The sequence below is a fragment of the Spermophilus citellus genome, assembly GCF_964194105.1.
Source record: "Spermophilus citellus genome assembly, chromosome: 1".
Taxonomy (NCBI): domain Eukaryota; kingdom Metazoa; phylum Chordata; class Mammalia; order Rodentia; family Sciuridae; genus Spermophilus; species Spermophilus citellus.
Window position 1 is genome coordinate 135,656,466 of NC_138182.1, and position 17,946 is coordinate 135,674,411.

The 17,946-nt window shown below is 44.7% G+C and overlaps 1 protein-coding gene across 1 annotated transcript in view; it reads left to right on the plus strand.

Annotated features, from left to right (window-relative positions):
• Nucleotides 1-17,946, plus strand: part of ADAM19 (ADAM metallopeptidase domain 19) — an 85,389-nt gene that overhangs the window by 48,043 nt on the left and 19,400 nt on the right. The window contains exons 6-11 of the mRNA XM_081273127.1: nucleotides 4,359-4,551; nucleotides 5,206-5,271; nucleotides 10,070-10,141; nucleotides 14,388-14,554; nucleotides 16,381-16,465; nucleotides 17,803-17,942. Of these exons, the coding sequence (XP_081129253.1) occupies nucleotides 4,359-4,551; nucleotides 5,206-5,271; nucleotides 10,070-10,141; nucleotides 14,388-14,554; nucleotides 16,381-16,465; nucleotides 17,803-17,942 (723 nt within the window). The remainder of the gene's footprint in view (nucleotides 1-4,358; nucleotides 4,552-5,205; nucleotides 5,272-10,069; nucleotides 10,142-14,387; nucleotides 14,555-16,380; nucleotides 16,466-17,802; nucleotides 17,943-17,946) is intronic.

The window sequence follows — 17,946 nt, forward strand, 5'->3', positions numbered from 1 at the left end:
CAGAGCCAATGCTCTCTGTCTGTGCCCTGTCACCCTGTCCCAAGGGAGCACAACATCTGTACACCTTCTCTTCTCCCTCTGTACTGACTTTGAAGTTCCCTGTTACATGGATGCAGACTGGGGGAGAGGGGAGGCAGGGAAGAAAGGGAGCAGGGTGGTTGCATCTTAGGATAGGTCTAGATGCAGGGATGTCAGACATGTCCCTCTGGGTTTAGTTGAAAATGGGCATATTTCCAGGAATGGTTAAGTGGGCAAATTTTCTGGCTCAATTCCTTGATGGATGGGATGCATTTGGTTGAGCCTTTCAGTCATTTGTGGGTTAAACACGAACTGCCTGCTGTCCAGCTTCCTCTATATAATTTCATATTTATCATGCTCTTAACGATGAGGAATAGGACAGACAGAATGGAGAATAGCGTGTGAGGTCCTGGCCCTCAGCTTCCTGGGTCCCCGCCCCTGCCTCCTGGCTGACCTCTAACTCTGCCAGTGCTAGCATTTAGCAAATTAGATCAACTCAGGCTCTTAGAAGGATAAATGACTGGTGGGTGCTCAGGGGAGGGTGGCTAGAGGACTTGGGGGTGATGGCAGCAAAGGGTCCCAGAACCCATTCTCAGAAACTCCACCATTCACCCCCAGGCTGTCTGGGAGGATTGTAACTGAGACACAGGGTGAATCACCAGGGGCTGCAGTGGGGGAAGGAGGGGAGTGATCACAATATCCTATTGCCAGGTGGACCTTCAGTGACCTTCCAAGCTGATGTTTCTCAAACTAATCTGCATAATCCCTGAGACAGAATAGGTGCCTACTACAGAGTGTGGGCTCCTGGCCAGAGTATGGTTGTGCAGGGAATCATCTGGGGACCTGACAACAGGTCCCCAGATGCATAAGCCTGCAGAGTCCTAGGGTGGCTGGGCATCTGTGTTAGCAACACTGTAGAATATGCTTATAACTCTGGAAGCTCTGGTCCTAGGAATCTCCAACCCACAGGTTTGGAACTCACCAATGGAGGCAGATAGCATAGAGGTTAAGGGTATAGGGTCCAGAGCCTATGGCCCTTAATCCTTAGCCCCATAGTACCTGTGAGAGCTCATTATTTAATCTCTCTGAGCCTCAGTTTTCTCATCTGTAGAATGAGACCCATGGTGATGCACGCCTTGTAATGTGATGTGGGAATAAAAGAAGAGTGATGCTTGTCAACACGGCGCATGGGACGCCATGAGCTCTCAGTATACCATGTCTGAGGACAGAATGTAGACTAAATGCTCCTGTCTTCTCACCTTCTCACGTCTTCAGACAGGCCAGTTGGGTAGTGGCCAATCACACTTCAGAAGAGAGTTGCTGGCACCTTCTTTTGCAGCTGACTGTAAACTGGGGATGCCTTTCTGATCCTTGCTACAGAGCTATTGTGACAGAGGCAGTGTCAGGTCATGGTTAAAGCTGTTGAATTCAGAAGCAGAAGGCTGAGGTACCAGCCCCTACTTTTACTCTTACTACCTTTGTGACTTTCAGTTAGTTAATTGACCTTACTGAGCCTTAGTTTTCCCATTTATGCCATGAGGGTAACATTCATAAGGATCATAAAAGTTGGTGTGAATAATAAAATGCCTGGTCTGTAGCAAAGGCTTAATAACTTATTGCCACTACAACGTTGGTTATTTACCATGTTCCATTGCTTGGTCTCTTCTCTGTTTGGCTCAGAGGCTTGTTCATGTGATGCTGGGTCAACTGTACCTTGTGGCCCTATACTGGAACTCACCCATTCTCACGTGGAAACTTCCACTCTCTGCTGTAATTCCAGCAGCCACACCCTGGCACACACGGGAGCATCAGTTGGCTTGTGATCCAGCCTTCTGTGTTTGTAGCCTTTGAGGGAAACCAAGATGGTGGGAGATGTCCTGGTCAGCTGAGGTGAGAAGATAGCTTGGGAACAGGATGCCCTCAGCCACTCTTGCTTCTGCCCTTTCCTGTCTGAATCAGGGAGTGGATGTGACCCTTGCTCTCTCCGCTTCACCCCCAGCTGTTGTGGGAGCACCTTAGGTGACCTGCCAAGGGGCTGGGCAGGCACTGCTCCATCCGCCTGGGTGAGGCAGCTGGGAAGTGGGCAGGCCGCTGGCACAGGAATGAGCTGTCTGGGATGGGACCTGGGCAGGGCTACTGCAGACCAGGGGCTGGCATTGTTTTTCCTGAGAGCGTCACAGACTCTTCCCAAAGGACAAAACCTGGGAAGGCATCCCAATGGGGTGGGGTTGGGGGTGGGTGGGGCCAAGATGACCTGAGAGAGAAGTCCTTCCAGATCATAGTGACGGATTCAGAGCTGGGGACACTTTAGGTTTGGCGCTATCTGGATGGACAGGAGTCTGAGGAAGGGTCTTGAAGTATCTGAAGCACTTCCAGGCCTTTGGGACTTCCTCCTGGGTTTCCTTCTGCCCAGAGCCTTGGGTTCATTCTCTTGCTGTGGTGTTCATCTTACTGGATGGAGGATGCAGATACCTGCTGCCTGGGTTTCTCCTCATCCTGCCATTGATGATGTGGGAGAGCAGCAGATAAGAAGGGGGAGCTCTTCCTCATGGAGTCTGGATTAGCCCTCAGAGACCTCATTGGTAGCATCTGAGCATTTAGTCCATCTGTGTGAGGGCTGATGGAGTCCTCTTTACCGTCTCCATTTCCATTGCAGTCACTGTCCCCATGTTTATTCTCTGCTTCATGAGGGCAGGGGCTTTGCCCATCTTGTTCACCATTCCATTCTCAGCCCCTAGCAGGAGCCTGGCCAATGTTTGTGGAGTGAGTGTCTTTCCTCCTATGGGCCTTGAGTGATGGATGGTCCTCACATCCATCCGCATTTTCAATCAATCAGGGATGAGAATTTTTGAAAAAACATTTGCAACTCTATTGAACACATATATTTTTTCTCTCTTCATCATTTCCTAAATAATACGGCATAAGAACTATTTGCATATTATTGGCATTGTTTTGGTTTTATAAGTAATCTAGTGTTGATTTAAATGGAGTGTTAGTAGGTTATATGAAAATTCTACACCATTTTCTACAGGGGACTGTGATTTTGAAATCTTTGGGGAATCTGGACCCAATCTCCCATGGCTTCTTTTTTTTTTTTTTTTTTTTTTTTTTAAAGAGAGAGTGAGAGAGGAGAGAGAGAGAGAGAGAGAGAGAGAATTTTCAATATTTATTTCTAGTTCTCGGCAGACACAACATCTTTGTTTGTATGTGGTGCTGAGGATCGAACCTGGGCCGCACGCATGCCAGGCGAGCGCGCTACCGCTTGAGCCACATCCCCATCCCTCCCATGGCTTCTTAAGGACAAAGATTATGTCTAGATTTCAACTGGAACATGGTCAAAGCTTAGTGAGAGGAAGAATAAAATAAATGAGCACACATCTTTATTCTAATTCTAGGCTAAAATCTATGATCAAGGGAAAAAAAATTGCCACCCATGCCTGGTTGTGGGTGTCACTTCACCAAACAGCTGCCATGCTGGCAGGGAGCCTTGGGGACTAGCAGGAACGTCTCCAGTCCTGCATTTCCAGCTTTGCTTCCAAGTACCAGGACAGCTGCCTTTCATTTTTATTAGGAGTCCTCATAAGTTAGTGAATTACCATTTTCATTTTAGGGTTGAGGAAATTGAGGCTCAGGGTGATTTAGGACATTTTCTGAGAAGCAAAGAGTCCCAGGTCTCCTAACTGCAGGCCATTGGGCTTTCTCTAGCCACTGCCTTTTCGGAAGAGTCTATAAAGTTCTGACCTGTGATTATCATAGGCCATGTTTGGTTTGGGAGAGCTTTTGGGATCTTGAACTTACTGTCTTTCATCACTTTTAACTGTCCTAGGTACAAGTTTTTAAACTTTTTTTTTTTTTTTTTTTTTTTTTGTGCTGGGGATGGAACCAAGGAGTGCTCAACCACTGAGCTTCATGCCCAGCCCTTTATTTCTTTGTGAGACAGGGTCTTGCTAAGTTGCCCAGGCTGGCCTCGAACTTGCAATGCTATTGCCTCAACTTCCCAAGTCCCTGGGATTATAGGCGTGTGCCACCGCACCCAGCGTTTTAAACAACTTCTGACTTTACTAGTTCAGAAATTCTTAACCGGAAGCCCTGTGATGAATTTAGGGGGCCCCAGAGCCCTGAAATTGTGTGCCACATCTCAGATTACAAGTGCATTTCTCTAGAGAGGCGGTCTGACCCTGCATCGGGTCCTCACAAAGGGGTGCATGGCCCCACAATAAGGTGAAGAACCAATGATCAAAACCAACTCTGCCCACATACCTATGGGCCTGTACAAGGGACTTATTCAGGATCCTTGAAAAAAAATCTTTGACCAGATATTCTATTTCTTCTATCAACAGAGGACTGATTATGGTGAGCAGTAACCTCAGCTACATCATTGAGCCCCTCCCTGACAGCGAGAGCCAACACCTTATTTACAGATCCGAACATCTCAAGCTGCCCCCGGGGAACTGTGGGTTCGAGCACTCCAAGCTCACCACCAGGGACTGGGCCCTTCAGTTTACACACCAGACCAAGAAACAACCTCGCAGGGTGAGTTCCAAGACTCTCTGTGCACGAGTCAACCTGGGGCTAGGCTTGTCCCCTTTGAGCACCCTTACTTTGAACCCAAGAGTATTTATCAATTGAAAGAGAATGGTGGAGAAGAAGGGAAGAATTTCTTCTTTTATTTGAAGTCATGGTCAAGTGTGAGAATAAGTACTTTGGAGGGAAATGCTGCTAGTTTTACAGTGCTCTAATATGTTGATTGTAGAAACTATAAGAAAAAAAAAAAAAGAGTATGTTTCCCCTTCTGAAATAACCACTTCACCTTGTACACCAAATGTTATTTATGCTGAAAATCGTCTGTAGTTTAAAGGTTATTGGGAAACTTGGTCGTCAGCAGGCTCCCTCACAGTGTGTCACCCTCTCTTCTACCTGTGCTAGTCAGGTCAGCTCATTAGTTTTTGAGAATAAAGGCCTGGATTCCATGTCCCAGAGCCACCTCCAGCAATAACCAAATGGCAGGTGGACAGAGTCGTGAAGTGAGGCTGATGGTGGCCACAGCCCAAGCCGTTTCTAGTGTCCAAGTACAGCGTAAGCAAGAAGGCTCACCGCCAGCTCACCAGCTCGTTTTCTCAGCAGATTTTGAAATGAGGCCAAGTTCACGGTTTCTATACCTCTGATCTGCTTATATCTCTTCCTTAGATGAAAAGGGAAGACATACACTCCATGAAGTATGTGGAGCTTTACCTTGTGGCTGATTATGCAGAGGTAAGGGGGCCATGGGTTTGAGCATAGAATCTACTCTCTTGATGGCTTTGACACTCCAGGCTTCGGGCTACTTTGGGGGAAATGCTGGCACATTCATCTCTCTCTGATTTATCATATGATTTTTGACCTTAAATCTAACCATCCTTTTTTTTTTGGCTATTTTTAATATAGTTGGGGAAAAAAGAGAAAAGAAAACAAGAAAAGTCTCTCCTAGCTCCACACACTCATCAGAAGGAAAAGAGTAGGGCCATTATCTGGAGTGACATTTCTCAGACTGGGTCTGAAGTCCTAATTTAGGTCCTGACGCTTATTCTTAGTGGGCCCATGAATTCTCTAAAAATTTTATTTTGTATAGAGATAATAACTGTACTCTCTGTCATATAGCTGAATACCATTTTCTTGCCCATGTGTGGGTCCATTTTTATAACCATGTGGCTATCAAATGAGAACATAAAGCCATGATTCCCAAAATATAGTTCCCAGATTAGCAGCATCTGTAGCACATAGGGACTTGTGAGAAATTCAGATCTAACCTACTGAATTCTAAACTGCCAGGTTGGGGTCCAACAGTCTGTGTTTAAATAATTCAGTGATTTCTGTGCCCAGGAGAGTTTTGGAAACCCACTTATCTAAAGAAGTAGCAGGTGTCTTGGTCAGGTTTTTGCATTGTTGTGACCAAAATCCCCAACAAGAACAACTTAGAGGAGGTGAAGTTTATTTGGGGCTCGGTTCAAAGGTCTCAGTCCATAGGTGGTTAACATCATTGTTCTCGACCCAAGGTGAGGCAGCACATCATGGAGGAAGAGCCCAGTGGAGGAAAGCTGCTCAGCTTATGGTGGGGTCAGGAAACAGAGAGAGAGGGGTGGCAGGGAGGGGTCTCTGGGAAGATGTATCTTTCCAGGGCATGCCCCCAGTGACCAACCTCCTTTATCCATGTCCCACCTGCCTATAGTTACCACCCAGTCCATTCAACCTAGGATGAGCTAATTCCATTACAGCTGTCATGATGTGATTTTTTTTTTTTTTTTTTTGGGCGGGAGGTAGATATGAAGGATTGAACTCAGGGGCACTTAACCACTAAGCCACATCCCCAGAACTTTTAAAAAGTATTTTGTTTAGAGTCAAGGTCTCGCTAAGTTACTTTGGGCCTTGCTAAGTTGTTGAGCTGCCTTTGAACTTATGATCCTCCAGCCTCAGCCTCCTGAGCTGCTGATCGTTTTTTTCCCTAAATATTTCTAATTACATTAGCAGGAACTTTGGGGGGAACATCTCATATCCAAACTACAACAACAGGGTAGACTTTAATTTATATTCCTTTCATGTGGAATTTGATGAAAACTGCCTGGCTCACTCATTCATTTTCTTCATTCATCAATGATTCCCTGATTTTCTGTGATGGGCCAGATGCTCAGGATACAGTTCTCAAGAAGTCACATCCATCTCTGGCATCATAGAGTTTGCAGCAACAGCACAAAAGCTTTGTAGTTCCCAAGTATGCAACCACCAAGGTTATCCCTTAGGGAGGATTCGAGTCCGTGGAGTGGAGAATCCCACATGGTTCAAGGACTTGGGGAATCTTCTCTGAGGTGGCAATGTTGAAGACAACACCTGCAGACTGGATTCAGCCCCATTGGCCTAAATTAGCCAGATGCTACTTCCAGGTCTCACCTCTGTAGACTCTACCAACCACACAACCCAGCCCCACCTCTGCACGCTGGGCCTCCATGACCAGGTGCCTGTTCTCACGTGGTGTGCTTGCCTGGGCTGCCCTGCAGGCAGGGCTCATTACAACTCCCCTCTGTGTTGTACTCCATGCAGACAGGGTTACCAGCTCCCCAAAAGGCCTCATTCTAAGGTGGCTCTACTCAGGGCACCATCTCAAAGCGCAGATCCTGGAACAGTGTCAGTGGTGGGAAGAGTGCTGACCTTCAGGCCTGAAGAGTTGCCTCCCAGTGTGAGTGGCAAGAAGAGGTGGCCCTGGGTTAAAGGACAAGGAAGAGTTAACTGGGCAGAGGAGTGGAGGTGAAGGGCATTCCAGCGAAGGAACATTGTATTCCACTTTGAGAAGAGTTTAGTTTTTTAGTAATATGTTTTTTCCAGCAAAGAGTGTGTGTGTGTGTGTGTGTGTGTGTGTGTGTGTGTGTGTGTTGGTGTGTGTGTGGTGTGTGTGTTTTCTCTAGGACTTTTGCTTCTTCCTAAAGGCAAGTGTGTGCAGAGGATGGGGAGCAATATGGGGAACAAAATCAAAAGCCAGTTTCAAAGCCAGCCAAGGCGCGCCATGCTCCATCCCCTGCCCTGCAGGAGGTTTGCTGGGAGAGAGCTGAATTCTTTGGACTCCAGGACACATTTCCATTTAAACCTTGTGTCTAAGATCATCTAATAAAGAGGTCGTGAGCCTTTTCTTCTTCTTCTTCTTCTTTTTTTTTTTTTCAATCCTTTGTTAGATAGAAGCCCAATAGTGAAGTATATAAAACCCAGCTGTGCCAGTTGGAAGGAGGGGTGTTTCTCCTTTGCAGCCTTTCAGTCTCCCTAGGGGAACCTTGGAGAAGGGTTTTGAATATATTTATTTATTTACTGGTGCTGGGGATGGAACCGAGGGCCTCACGCATGCTCTCCAAGCACTCTGCCACCAAGATATACCCCCAGGGAGGTATAGGAATGTCCAGCAGCCACAGAAGCAGGGGTGCTGAGACAGGACAACCTTCTCTGGGCTCTGCATTGAGTGCAGAATGGGTAGGAACAGGGAGGCCTGGCACTGCTGCCTTGAGAGACAGTTGTCACTAGTGGAAATGTGCCAGCAGCTTCCTGCTCCCTGGGCTCAGGTGGGAGCTCCTGGGGTGGATGTCAGCATGTTCACTCCTTAGATGAGGCAGAAGTCCAGGGGAACAACCGAGAGTGTAGTGTCATAGGAGGTGACAGAGCACCTGAAAACACAGGGCTGCAAAAGGCTTTTATGATACCTCAGAATGTGGGGTAGCTGAGAAAGGATGGATACACCATATGTACTTTCAGTGTCACCCTAGAAAATGGAAAGTTGATTTTTTTTTTAAGCCAGAGGGATTGCAAATCTAGTCTGTGGCCACCCACCACATGTTTTTGTAAACAGTTTTGCTGAACAGAGCCATGCCCATTGGTTTCCCTATTGCCTGTGGCTTCTTCCAGGTCACCAAGGCAGAGCTGAGTAGTTGTGACTTAGACAGTATGGCCCAAAAAGACCAAAATATTTACTATCTGGCCCTTTACAGGAAGTTTGCTGACTCTTGCTTCAGCCTGTGCTGGACAACATGATGCACTCCAACTATGGTGGCCTTATTGGGCCTTATTGTTTGAAGATAGGATAACATATTTGAAAGACAGCGAAACCTGACCCCAATGTTCTAATAAATGTTTACTAAATGAATGGAAATGTTGCAATACTTTCTGTGCCACGAGGCCAGTTCAGAAATCAGGAAGCCTTCAAGATGGAAACTTCTGGATTAACATGGAAAGGTCTATGTCACACAGGGTCTCAGAATTTAACTATTATAGGAAGCAGAAAGGATAGTGAGATTCCCTTCTGGTGAGTGACAGTTCCAAAGAAGCCCATAATCAGTGGAAGAAAAGAAATGGTTGATTTCTTCCATGCATAAGGACTGAGAACACAATCCTGGCCATACAAATATCTGACAATGTTTTATTTGATTGTTCATTTATTTATTTTTTTATTTTTGGCTTGGATATTCTTGTCGGGTGGGGTAGAGGAAGAATGTGAAGGTTTGTATTTGAAGTGACATTTATGTTGCATACCTGTGGTAAATCATATAGGTACCCAAAATCTTTGTAACGATGACAGCATACAAGAGTTGCCCATCATTTGCAAATTCAAGTTGCAATTTTAGAAAAAATCTTATCTTTACATTGTTAAACTTTTCTCCATTATTGCAGCTGAGACAAATCTATCCTTTGAGGCAGTAATGGTCCGTTCATACTGATACATCATCTTCCTGGTACCCATGGCAGACATTTCTAATCAAGTAGAGGAAATTGATTAGAAATGTCTGGTTTTAGTCCAGGTTCTCTGTAGAAGGCATTGCTGGCTGATCTCAATGGTGCAGTCTGAAGTCTCTTTGCTTATATCTATAGTCCTGTTGTCAGCACCCATTGTGTGTCATTCAAATGCTCTCCATTGCAGTAATTTCTGTGAAGATTTTCTCAGCAAGTTTTCTTAACCCATTTTAATTGTGAAATCCTTAAATACAGGATCTATTATACTAGCTATTTCTGGTCCTTTCACCATTTTAATTGAAGCTCCAGGACCACAACCTCACACTTCTTTGTGTGCTGCCTAATGCTAAACAGAGTCTTGCCCATAGCTGTTGTTCAACAGGGGTTTGACCAGTGTTGATTGAACACATGTAGGGGAGCCTCATGAGATCTATGTGGCGGTGGATTCATATTGGGGTGATGACCAAGGCAAGAATCAGGTCAGTCCCTCTTCTAAGCCTCAATGGGAGTTTGCCAGAAGCTTTGTAATTTGAAGGGCAGGAAAATAAGATTTACTGCAAGGGTTAGAAGGTAATTCAGTTCACTCCACAATTACTGCTTGCCTGCTATGTGCTCTGCATTTAGCTGGTAGGTACAGATACCAAGATGGATATATCCCAAGTCCTGTACATCATGAGCTGTTGCTGTGGTGGAGAAGAGAGTTAGATGAGAAATGGCTGCTTACAGAAGACAGAAGAAAATAAGAAAGTCAAAGGCAAGTCATGGGCACAGGAAGAGCTCTGGGGTCTCACCTGGTTCTGTTTGTTTTATGTAGTTTCAGAAGAATCGGCGAGACCAGGATGCCACCAAACACAAGCTCATCGAGGTTGCCAACTATGTTGATAAGGTGAGACCAGGTGTGTACTTGGTGGGACAGGTGCCAACACGACAGTGGTGCCTCAGGACCAGAGATCACATGCACCTGGGTGCCATCTGCTGCATTGGCCTCCCCAGCCGGTTTCTGAAAAGGGCCAAGTGGTGCCATCAAGGCTCTGGGTGGTCATAATGAAGCCCTGAACTGTGTAACCGCAGGCAAGTTGCTCATCTTCAGGTTGCAGGAATTTTTGTTTCTGTTTTGCTTTGTTTTAATTTATAAGGTAGAGGAATTGGCCTAAATCAGTGACTTTATTTATTTATTTATTTTTAATTTTTTTATTTTTTTTATTGATTATTTAAAGCATTACATAGCTCATGATATATCATCTCTCATACATTTGACTCAAATTGTGTTTTGAACTCCCATTTTCACAAAGGGGTGGAATCCTTTTTAAGTGAAATTTTATGTCCATGTCTATGTAGAAGTCCTATGGAAACACGCTGCTCTGAGTGAGGCAGGGGTGAGCACTGCCCCCTTCAGCCCTTCCTTCACCCCTGCAGTGGCTCCCGAGGGTATGGAGGAGCCCAATTTAAGAATGCCTGAGAGTTTCTGAAGGCTCCTTTCAGGTATAAAGCCCAACGATTCTTTGAATTAGGAGGAATTAAGTAGGTCAGGATGGGAAAGGTACACCACCGGAAAAGTTGAGGAATGGTTTATTTGGGGCCAATCTGCAAAGTTTCCCTCTGTAAAAACTGCCGTAAAATGATTTCTTATCTCTTAGGGAGCCTGCAAATGGTTAACTTTCCCAGCTTATGACCTTTTACAACATACTTTTAAGAAATACTCAAATTTTTAAATTTCACTAAAATACGCTGTCCTGGGATTTGGAAATACTTTGTAAATGTGAAAGAGGGTACTTGCTGGAGTACAGATTGCAGAAAAGGTATGACAGCAACCTCTTGACAGGCTAACAGTATATCATTTAAAAAGTAGGTTTGGGTATGTTTGGGGTCCCACATCTCTTTGAGGATCTCATAGCAATTTTATGTACAATTTCTAGACACTCATAAAACTGAATTCTGGGCCTGCTAGGGACTCATGGATCCCAAGTCTGAAGGGGAATTTTTAAAATTTTTTAAAAAATTGTTTACCTAAACATTGGAGGATAAAAAAGAGAATCTAAAATATATTTTTTAAAGGGACTAGCAAGCAAATTTGGAAGTGTTCTAAGGTCATCAGATGGGATGACCTCAAAGGCTTTGGAAACACAGGCAGGTGCAAGTCAAACACTGGCATTTCCTGGAGGGAAGGAGTCAGACACAACAGAGTCCTCTGTCCAGCTCCCAGCTCACTGAGGAGCACCGTTTAAATAATCCTGCAACCCAAGCACTCAACATCTAGGAAAATGAGGAAAACTTGTTTCCCTGGGGAATATACAGGCGCCAACCCTGATGTCATCCACGTGACGTCTGTTGTCCTGGGGACGTGGCAGGTGGGGGACTTGACTTGGTTGGGTCTCCCCTTTGTGACCACTCCAGCTGGTCTAGGTGATGGAATCGGGGGCACTGATTGGAAAAAAAAAAAGGAAAAAAAATGAAAGTAAAAGAGAAACAGCCACAAACCCCCAGCCATAGTTGAAACCCATGCTTTACTGACTGGTCCACTCTGCGGAGCCACTTGCTTCTCTCCCTGGCAGCTGAGGTTAGACATTCCCTGTGTGTGTGTGTGTGTGTGTGTGTGTGTGTGTGTGTGTGTGTGTAGACACACCCACTTCTCTGAAGTTTGCTGACCCAGCTACTTGAACTAAAGGATTGTTCAATGAAAGCTGAGATGAACTGCACTCATTTGCTGAATCATGAGCCCTGTTGAAATATATTCCCCTGTGAGAAGGCCAAGTCTCTTTCATTTCAAAGCTCCCTAGTGAAGCAAAGTTAAATGAGAGTCTAAGCCCTTTATTTTCTGTAGTGAGTGATGTGGTATAAAACAGAAAAATCAGAATTCCCATAGATACTTTGTGGAGCCACAATTTCTCTGGGGCAAGAAGAAGGTCTGTATCTACCCCAGCCCTTTAGCCAACTAGGGTCTTGAGTGGGCTCTGAGGTGACGAGGTGGGCCCTCATCCTGGCTTCCTTGTTTATCTGCACCTTGGGGCTTAGAACACAAAATGCTTGACAAACATTGGCGCCTGGGTTATTATTTTTAGGTGGGGCAGTATCTGCCAATTTTAGATTAAAATGGTCTTACCGGTTCACATGACTCATGCGGCCTCTGCATACATGATTTTCTAAATAAATATCATAATCATCAAAGATATTAATTGTACAGATTATGGGGTTTGACTAATGTATCATGCTTTGGTCATGCCCCCCCCACCTCTCTTGCCTTTCCCTGTTGCCCCACCCTGATCCTTGTCCCCTACCTAACAGTCCCTCTTCTACTTTCAGGTCATTTTCCCCTCACATATGAGAGAAAACGCGCTGTACTTGTCTTTTTATGTTTGACTTATTTCACTTAACATGGTGATGTCCAGTTTCCTGGAAATGACATGATTTCATTCTTCTTTATGGTTGAATAATAATCCATTGTGTATATATAACACATTTTCTTTATCCTTCCACAGGCACCTAGACTGATTGCATCGTTAGCTGTTGTGAATAGTGCATGATGCTTTTCTTTTCTTTCTTTCTCAGTAGCTCAGTAGCCTCTAAGACAGTTGCATCAAAGAACCCCTTGAACCCACACCTTCTAGTGCCTTCACTATAAAGAAAACCCTCCTCCTACTTCTGTGCACAGGAGAGAGGCTGTGGCATTAGAGGTTAGGTGCAGCTCTAATCTTAAGGAAGCTGAGAGGTCTCATTTGTTGAAGTTCAGGGTCTCTGGGTTTGGACAGAATCCTGAAGATCACCTGGGAGCTTTGCAGTCTTGTGCTTACTATCTGTTTGTGGAACCCTTGAAAAAAAAAAAAACCCAAGCTTCTAAGGAAACCTGTTAGAGTAAGCATGTCTGTCCTCTTATGTATTATTCATTTATTTTTGATGATAAAAATTTATTCCCATCTATTTGTGTATAATTTTACTTATTCACTTCCAAAAATTAGGCAGTCTTCTTTTAATTAAAAAAAATCCATATATAATTTCATATATCCACATAGGAATATTATTCAGTGATAACAAGGAAGGACAAAATGATACAGGCTATAACATGAATGAATCCCAAAAACATTAGGCTAAGTAAAAGAATCCAGGGAAAAAACCTGTATTGTATGATTCTGTTTATTAAAAAAAAAAAAGTTTCAGAAAAGGCCAATCTGTGGAGACAGAAAGAAGATTAATGGTTATCTGGAACTGTGGATTAGAATGGGGCATGACTATAAATGGACATGAGGGACCTTACTGGCATGATGAAAACATTCTAAAACTGGAGTATGATGATAGCTCTGTAACTTGGTAGAGCTTAATAAAAACTACTGAGTTGTATTCTTGAAATAGGTGTGTTTTATGGCATGTAAATTATACCTCAGTAAAGGTGGGGGAGGGGTTGTGGGTTTTGGGTTTTTGTTTTTTTGGGTTTTTTTTTTGGTACAGTGGATTGAACCCAGGGGCACTGAGCCACTGAGCCACATTCCCAGCCCTTTTTATTTTTTATTTAGAGACAGGGTCTCACTAGGTTGCTTAGGGCCTTGCCAAGTTGCTGAAACAGTTTTCTGCCTTGGCCCCACGTCACTGGGATTATAGGCATGTGCTGCTGCACCCAGCCAGTAAAAATTTTTTTTTGTTAAAAGGTCCATATACAAGAAAAAAAATTTTAGATACATATAAACAAGATAAAGGAAGAGAAAATTGTGCAGAAAGCCAGGACAAGGGTAGATCCTACACAAGTGAGCAGAGCTCAGCTCTGAGCTTACTCATGACCAGCTTTGTTTGAAAGCTTTCATCCTGTTTTAGTATGAAATTTGTCATCCTGCCTGTTTTGCCCAGAGACCCCAGCCCTTCTGGAAGACCAGGCCCAGAAACACTGATTCTTTTCACACATGATAGCCCTGGACATGTTTGAAGCAACATTATGTCTCCTCTACACAAACACTCGCCAGTTCTGCACCAGAATATTAGGCATTTCTCTCAGAATCCCTTTCCCCTTCTGAACAGTGTGGAGAATTCCTGTCCCTGCTGCCCTTGGAGACACGGGCGAAGAGAGATCTGTGCTCTGAACTCTTAGGCCACACAGAGGCTGATAAATCCCACATGACGTTTACGGTATCTTTTCTGTGTCTTTTCAGTTTTACAGATCCTTGAACATTCGAATCGCTCTCGTGGGCTTGGAAGTGTGGACTCATGGGAACTTGTGTGAAGTTTCAGAGAATCCGTACTCTACCCTCTGGTCCTTTCTTAGTTGGAGGCGCAAGCTGCTCACCCAGAAGAAGCATGACAATGCTCAGTTGATCACGTAAGTAGCTTTTCCCACGCGTGTAGCCTCGGCCTTGGCTTCGATGCCTCTGCCCACAGTGCATGTACTCAGAGCTTGCCCTTTTTCCCCCCGTGCTGAGTGTTGGTTGGACAAGGAACCCGCAGGCTCCCAGGTCCACATCATCAGGCATTTCTCAGACATGTACTCTGTGCCCAGCACACCTCAGAAAATATTAAAAAGCCTAAGAGGCATAATGGTTCTAGGAAGTGGTTACTGTCTCCCTAAGAAAATTAGCCTCACGTACAACCAGTTGAGCAGGCGAACCGACTGGGTGTTGGGAATGACTGACAGTTGGTTATGGCTACCTTGAGACACACTTTGATCTAGGAGATGAGCTCATCTCTCACCACAGATGCAGGAGAGGGGCTTCCTGGGCCATCCTTCACTTGGTTCCCCAGAGGCTCAGAGCTGAGTGCCTGAGATGGTCAAAGTGACAGAGAGTGCGGACACTGTGTACTTTGGTGGGAGCAAGACACTGGGTAGGAATTCTTTTGGGTTGCATCAGTTCTGCAGAAAGGACAGACACTTCTGGGATTGTGGAGGTACGTGACTGTCTCCTGAGGGTGATCATTTACTAGTGTTGGCTTCCAAAGGTATTGTGAAGCAGTTATGATAAAGGACATATAGCCCTTTTTCTTCAGTTTCCTAGATGTAGCTCTGAATCAATAATCATTTAAACCTTGGTTTACCTTTTTTTTAAAAAAAAAAAGAAAAGAAAAGGAAAGTAATAGTCTCAAAGACCTGGGCTATGGGAGGTGACTTACAACAGAACATACATCTAGGAAGAGTCTTTGGTTACCAAAACTTTTGCCTGAGCTTTGGAAGCACAGTACTATTTTTGGGAAGACTTTAAATCTAGGTCTCCAGTTGGACTTCCTCAGAGCCATGTCCAAGTTTATAAAATACCAAGTAGGGCTTCCTTCATATAGATTACATCTCTTTTGCATATTCCTTTGCATATTGTCTCTCTGAGTATAACTCTGCCTTGAATTCAGCAAACGTTTGTTCTGTGCTCAGCTCTAGCGGTCCCAAAATAAACCAGATAGTCTCATTCTCAGAGATTTCAAAGTCTAGATAAGAAGACAAACGTTGAGATAAGTACCATAATGCATTTCCATAGAGATTTCAAATAGACTACATTTTTGTGGCATGCACAAAAACACTGGTATTTCTTTTATTCCTTCTTGCCGACCCTGGATATATACAGCTAAGAGAGGGAGGTATTAAACTGGGGCAAACCGGGATGGCTGTGGGCAGATTAGGATCATAATTGCAAAACAAAGGCAGAAACAGCTCATCCTTGCACCCAGCTGTGCTTTGCAGGTTCCTGATGGGACACAGCTGTTTCCTTGGCCCCAGAACCTGTGAGAATGAAATGGCACCCAATCTCCCCACCCCTCAACCCCATAAGGCGTGTGCCACAGAGCTGGGGCAAGCCCTGGGGCCCTGGCAGCTGGTGGAAGCGGGCATGATTCATTTCAGCATCAGACCCTGCGCCACCTTCCCATCCGCTCCTCCCTGTGACCTTTTCCTGTGCAACGGGAATGGGATGGAGCTCTATGGGCCCTGCCTGTTTCCTTCCTGGGAATTGACTATGGGCACATTGTGGGGAAAGTGACCTTTCATTCAATCTGTTTCTCTGGAGGTGAGAGGAAGTGAGAGGTGGGGTGACCTAAAGTTGCCCAGGTGGCCAGGACACCAGAGCCCCTCCCCTTGGGAATGAGCTGGGAATGTCACCCACTCCTGCACACATAGGAGCAGCCCTTCCAGCACCCACCTGAGTCACCTCTCTTTCCTTCCTACAGGGGCATGTCCTTCCAGGGTACCACCATTGGTCTGGCCCCCCTCATGGCCATGTGCTCCGTATACCAATCGGGAGGGGTCAACATGGTAAGTCTCAGTCAATACGTTGGTGCCACAGAATTTAATAAAACTTTCTCCCAAGACAGGAAGTCATCTTTTAAAAAATAATCTGATATTTACGGTTGCAAAAGTGAAAAGCTTTCACATCAAGAAGGGCAATTGTTTAAAATGAAGTTATTTAATTCTCACAGGTGGAGGTACTCAGGGGTGAATTTTCATTTATTGTAGTTTATTTTTGATTTTCAAGCGCAGGAGAGGCCTGAGAGATTGCATGAGTCCATCATCAGGGGCTGGAGGATAGTAGGAAGATAGTTAGTTTTTTTTTTTGTTGTTTTTTTGTTTTATTGGAGAGCTTGCAGTTTTGTCATTATGAAACAAGAGCCCATCTCAAAATCACAGTTAGGAAACTTCTGTTGAAATTCTCTCTGACTTTAGGAGAATGTTTTGACTACTCATTTCTAACCTGTGAGTAGATATCAGGAAGGCTGCTATCCATCTGTTTGTCCATCCCTCCACCCATCCTGTATTTATTTATTGACATAAAGGTTAAAAATCCAGGATCTGGAGTCCAAAGGGATTAGTTTCAAAGAGCATCCATGTGACTTTGGATGAGTTAACAGGTGTCCTCAGTTGTAAAAATAAAGATAACTTTATGGTTTATAATATTTGGGTAAGAATGGAAATTAAATGAAATTATACAACAAACATATGTGTTTAATAAATAATTTTTCTGCTTCTGTTTTGCTGTTCATTTTTGTTTGTTTTGAGATGGGGCTCACTATGTCGCCCAGGCTGGCCTCTAACTCCTGGGTTCAAGCCATTCTCCTACGTCAGCCTCCTGAATAGCTGAGGCTATAGGTGCCAATCACTGTGCCAGCTCTGCTTGTTTTCTTCCTATTTCTGTAGCTTTTGCTTTTGAGCATTAAGTGGCACGTGCTACACCAGGGGCTGTGTCTGGGATGTGTCTGTCACATGGGGTGCTCTCAGAAGACACTGAGTCAAGTGTACCCTATGATTGGTCCGAGGTGGGGTTTCCCTGTCAATTGCCCTACATCCTGAAGAGGTACATAGGTTAAGAGGAAAAATGGAGGAAATCCTTATCTTTCATTTATTCAGAAAACACTGGGAATATTGGTCTGGGAATTCATCAACCTTCAAGAACTCAAGAAACAGGAACTTTTAAGCATTTGATTTCCTAATAATAACAGGCTCTAGACTTGCTGTTGAAAGCAGGTATAGAGAGCCTTTTGCTCAGTTGTTGGGGAATCCATAGGGAGTCCAAAGGCTTTGACAAGGAAAAGACAAGAGATAGGGTGAGGAGGAGCTGTCCCCTTGACCTTGACCTAAACTCTCTCCCTGAACAGGACCACTCTGAAAATGCCATTGGTGTGGCTGCCACCATGGCCCACGAGATGGGCCACAATTTTGGTATGAGCCACGATTCTGCAGATTGCTGCTCGGCCAGTGCAGCTGATGGTGGGTGCATCATGGCAGCCGCCACTGGGTGA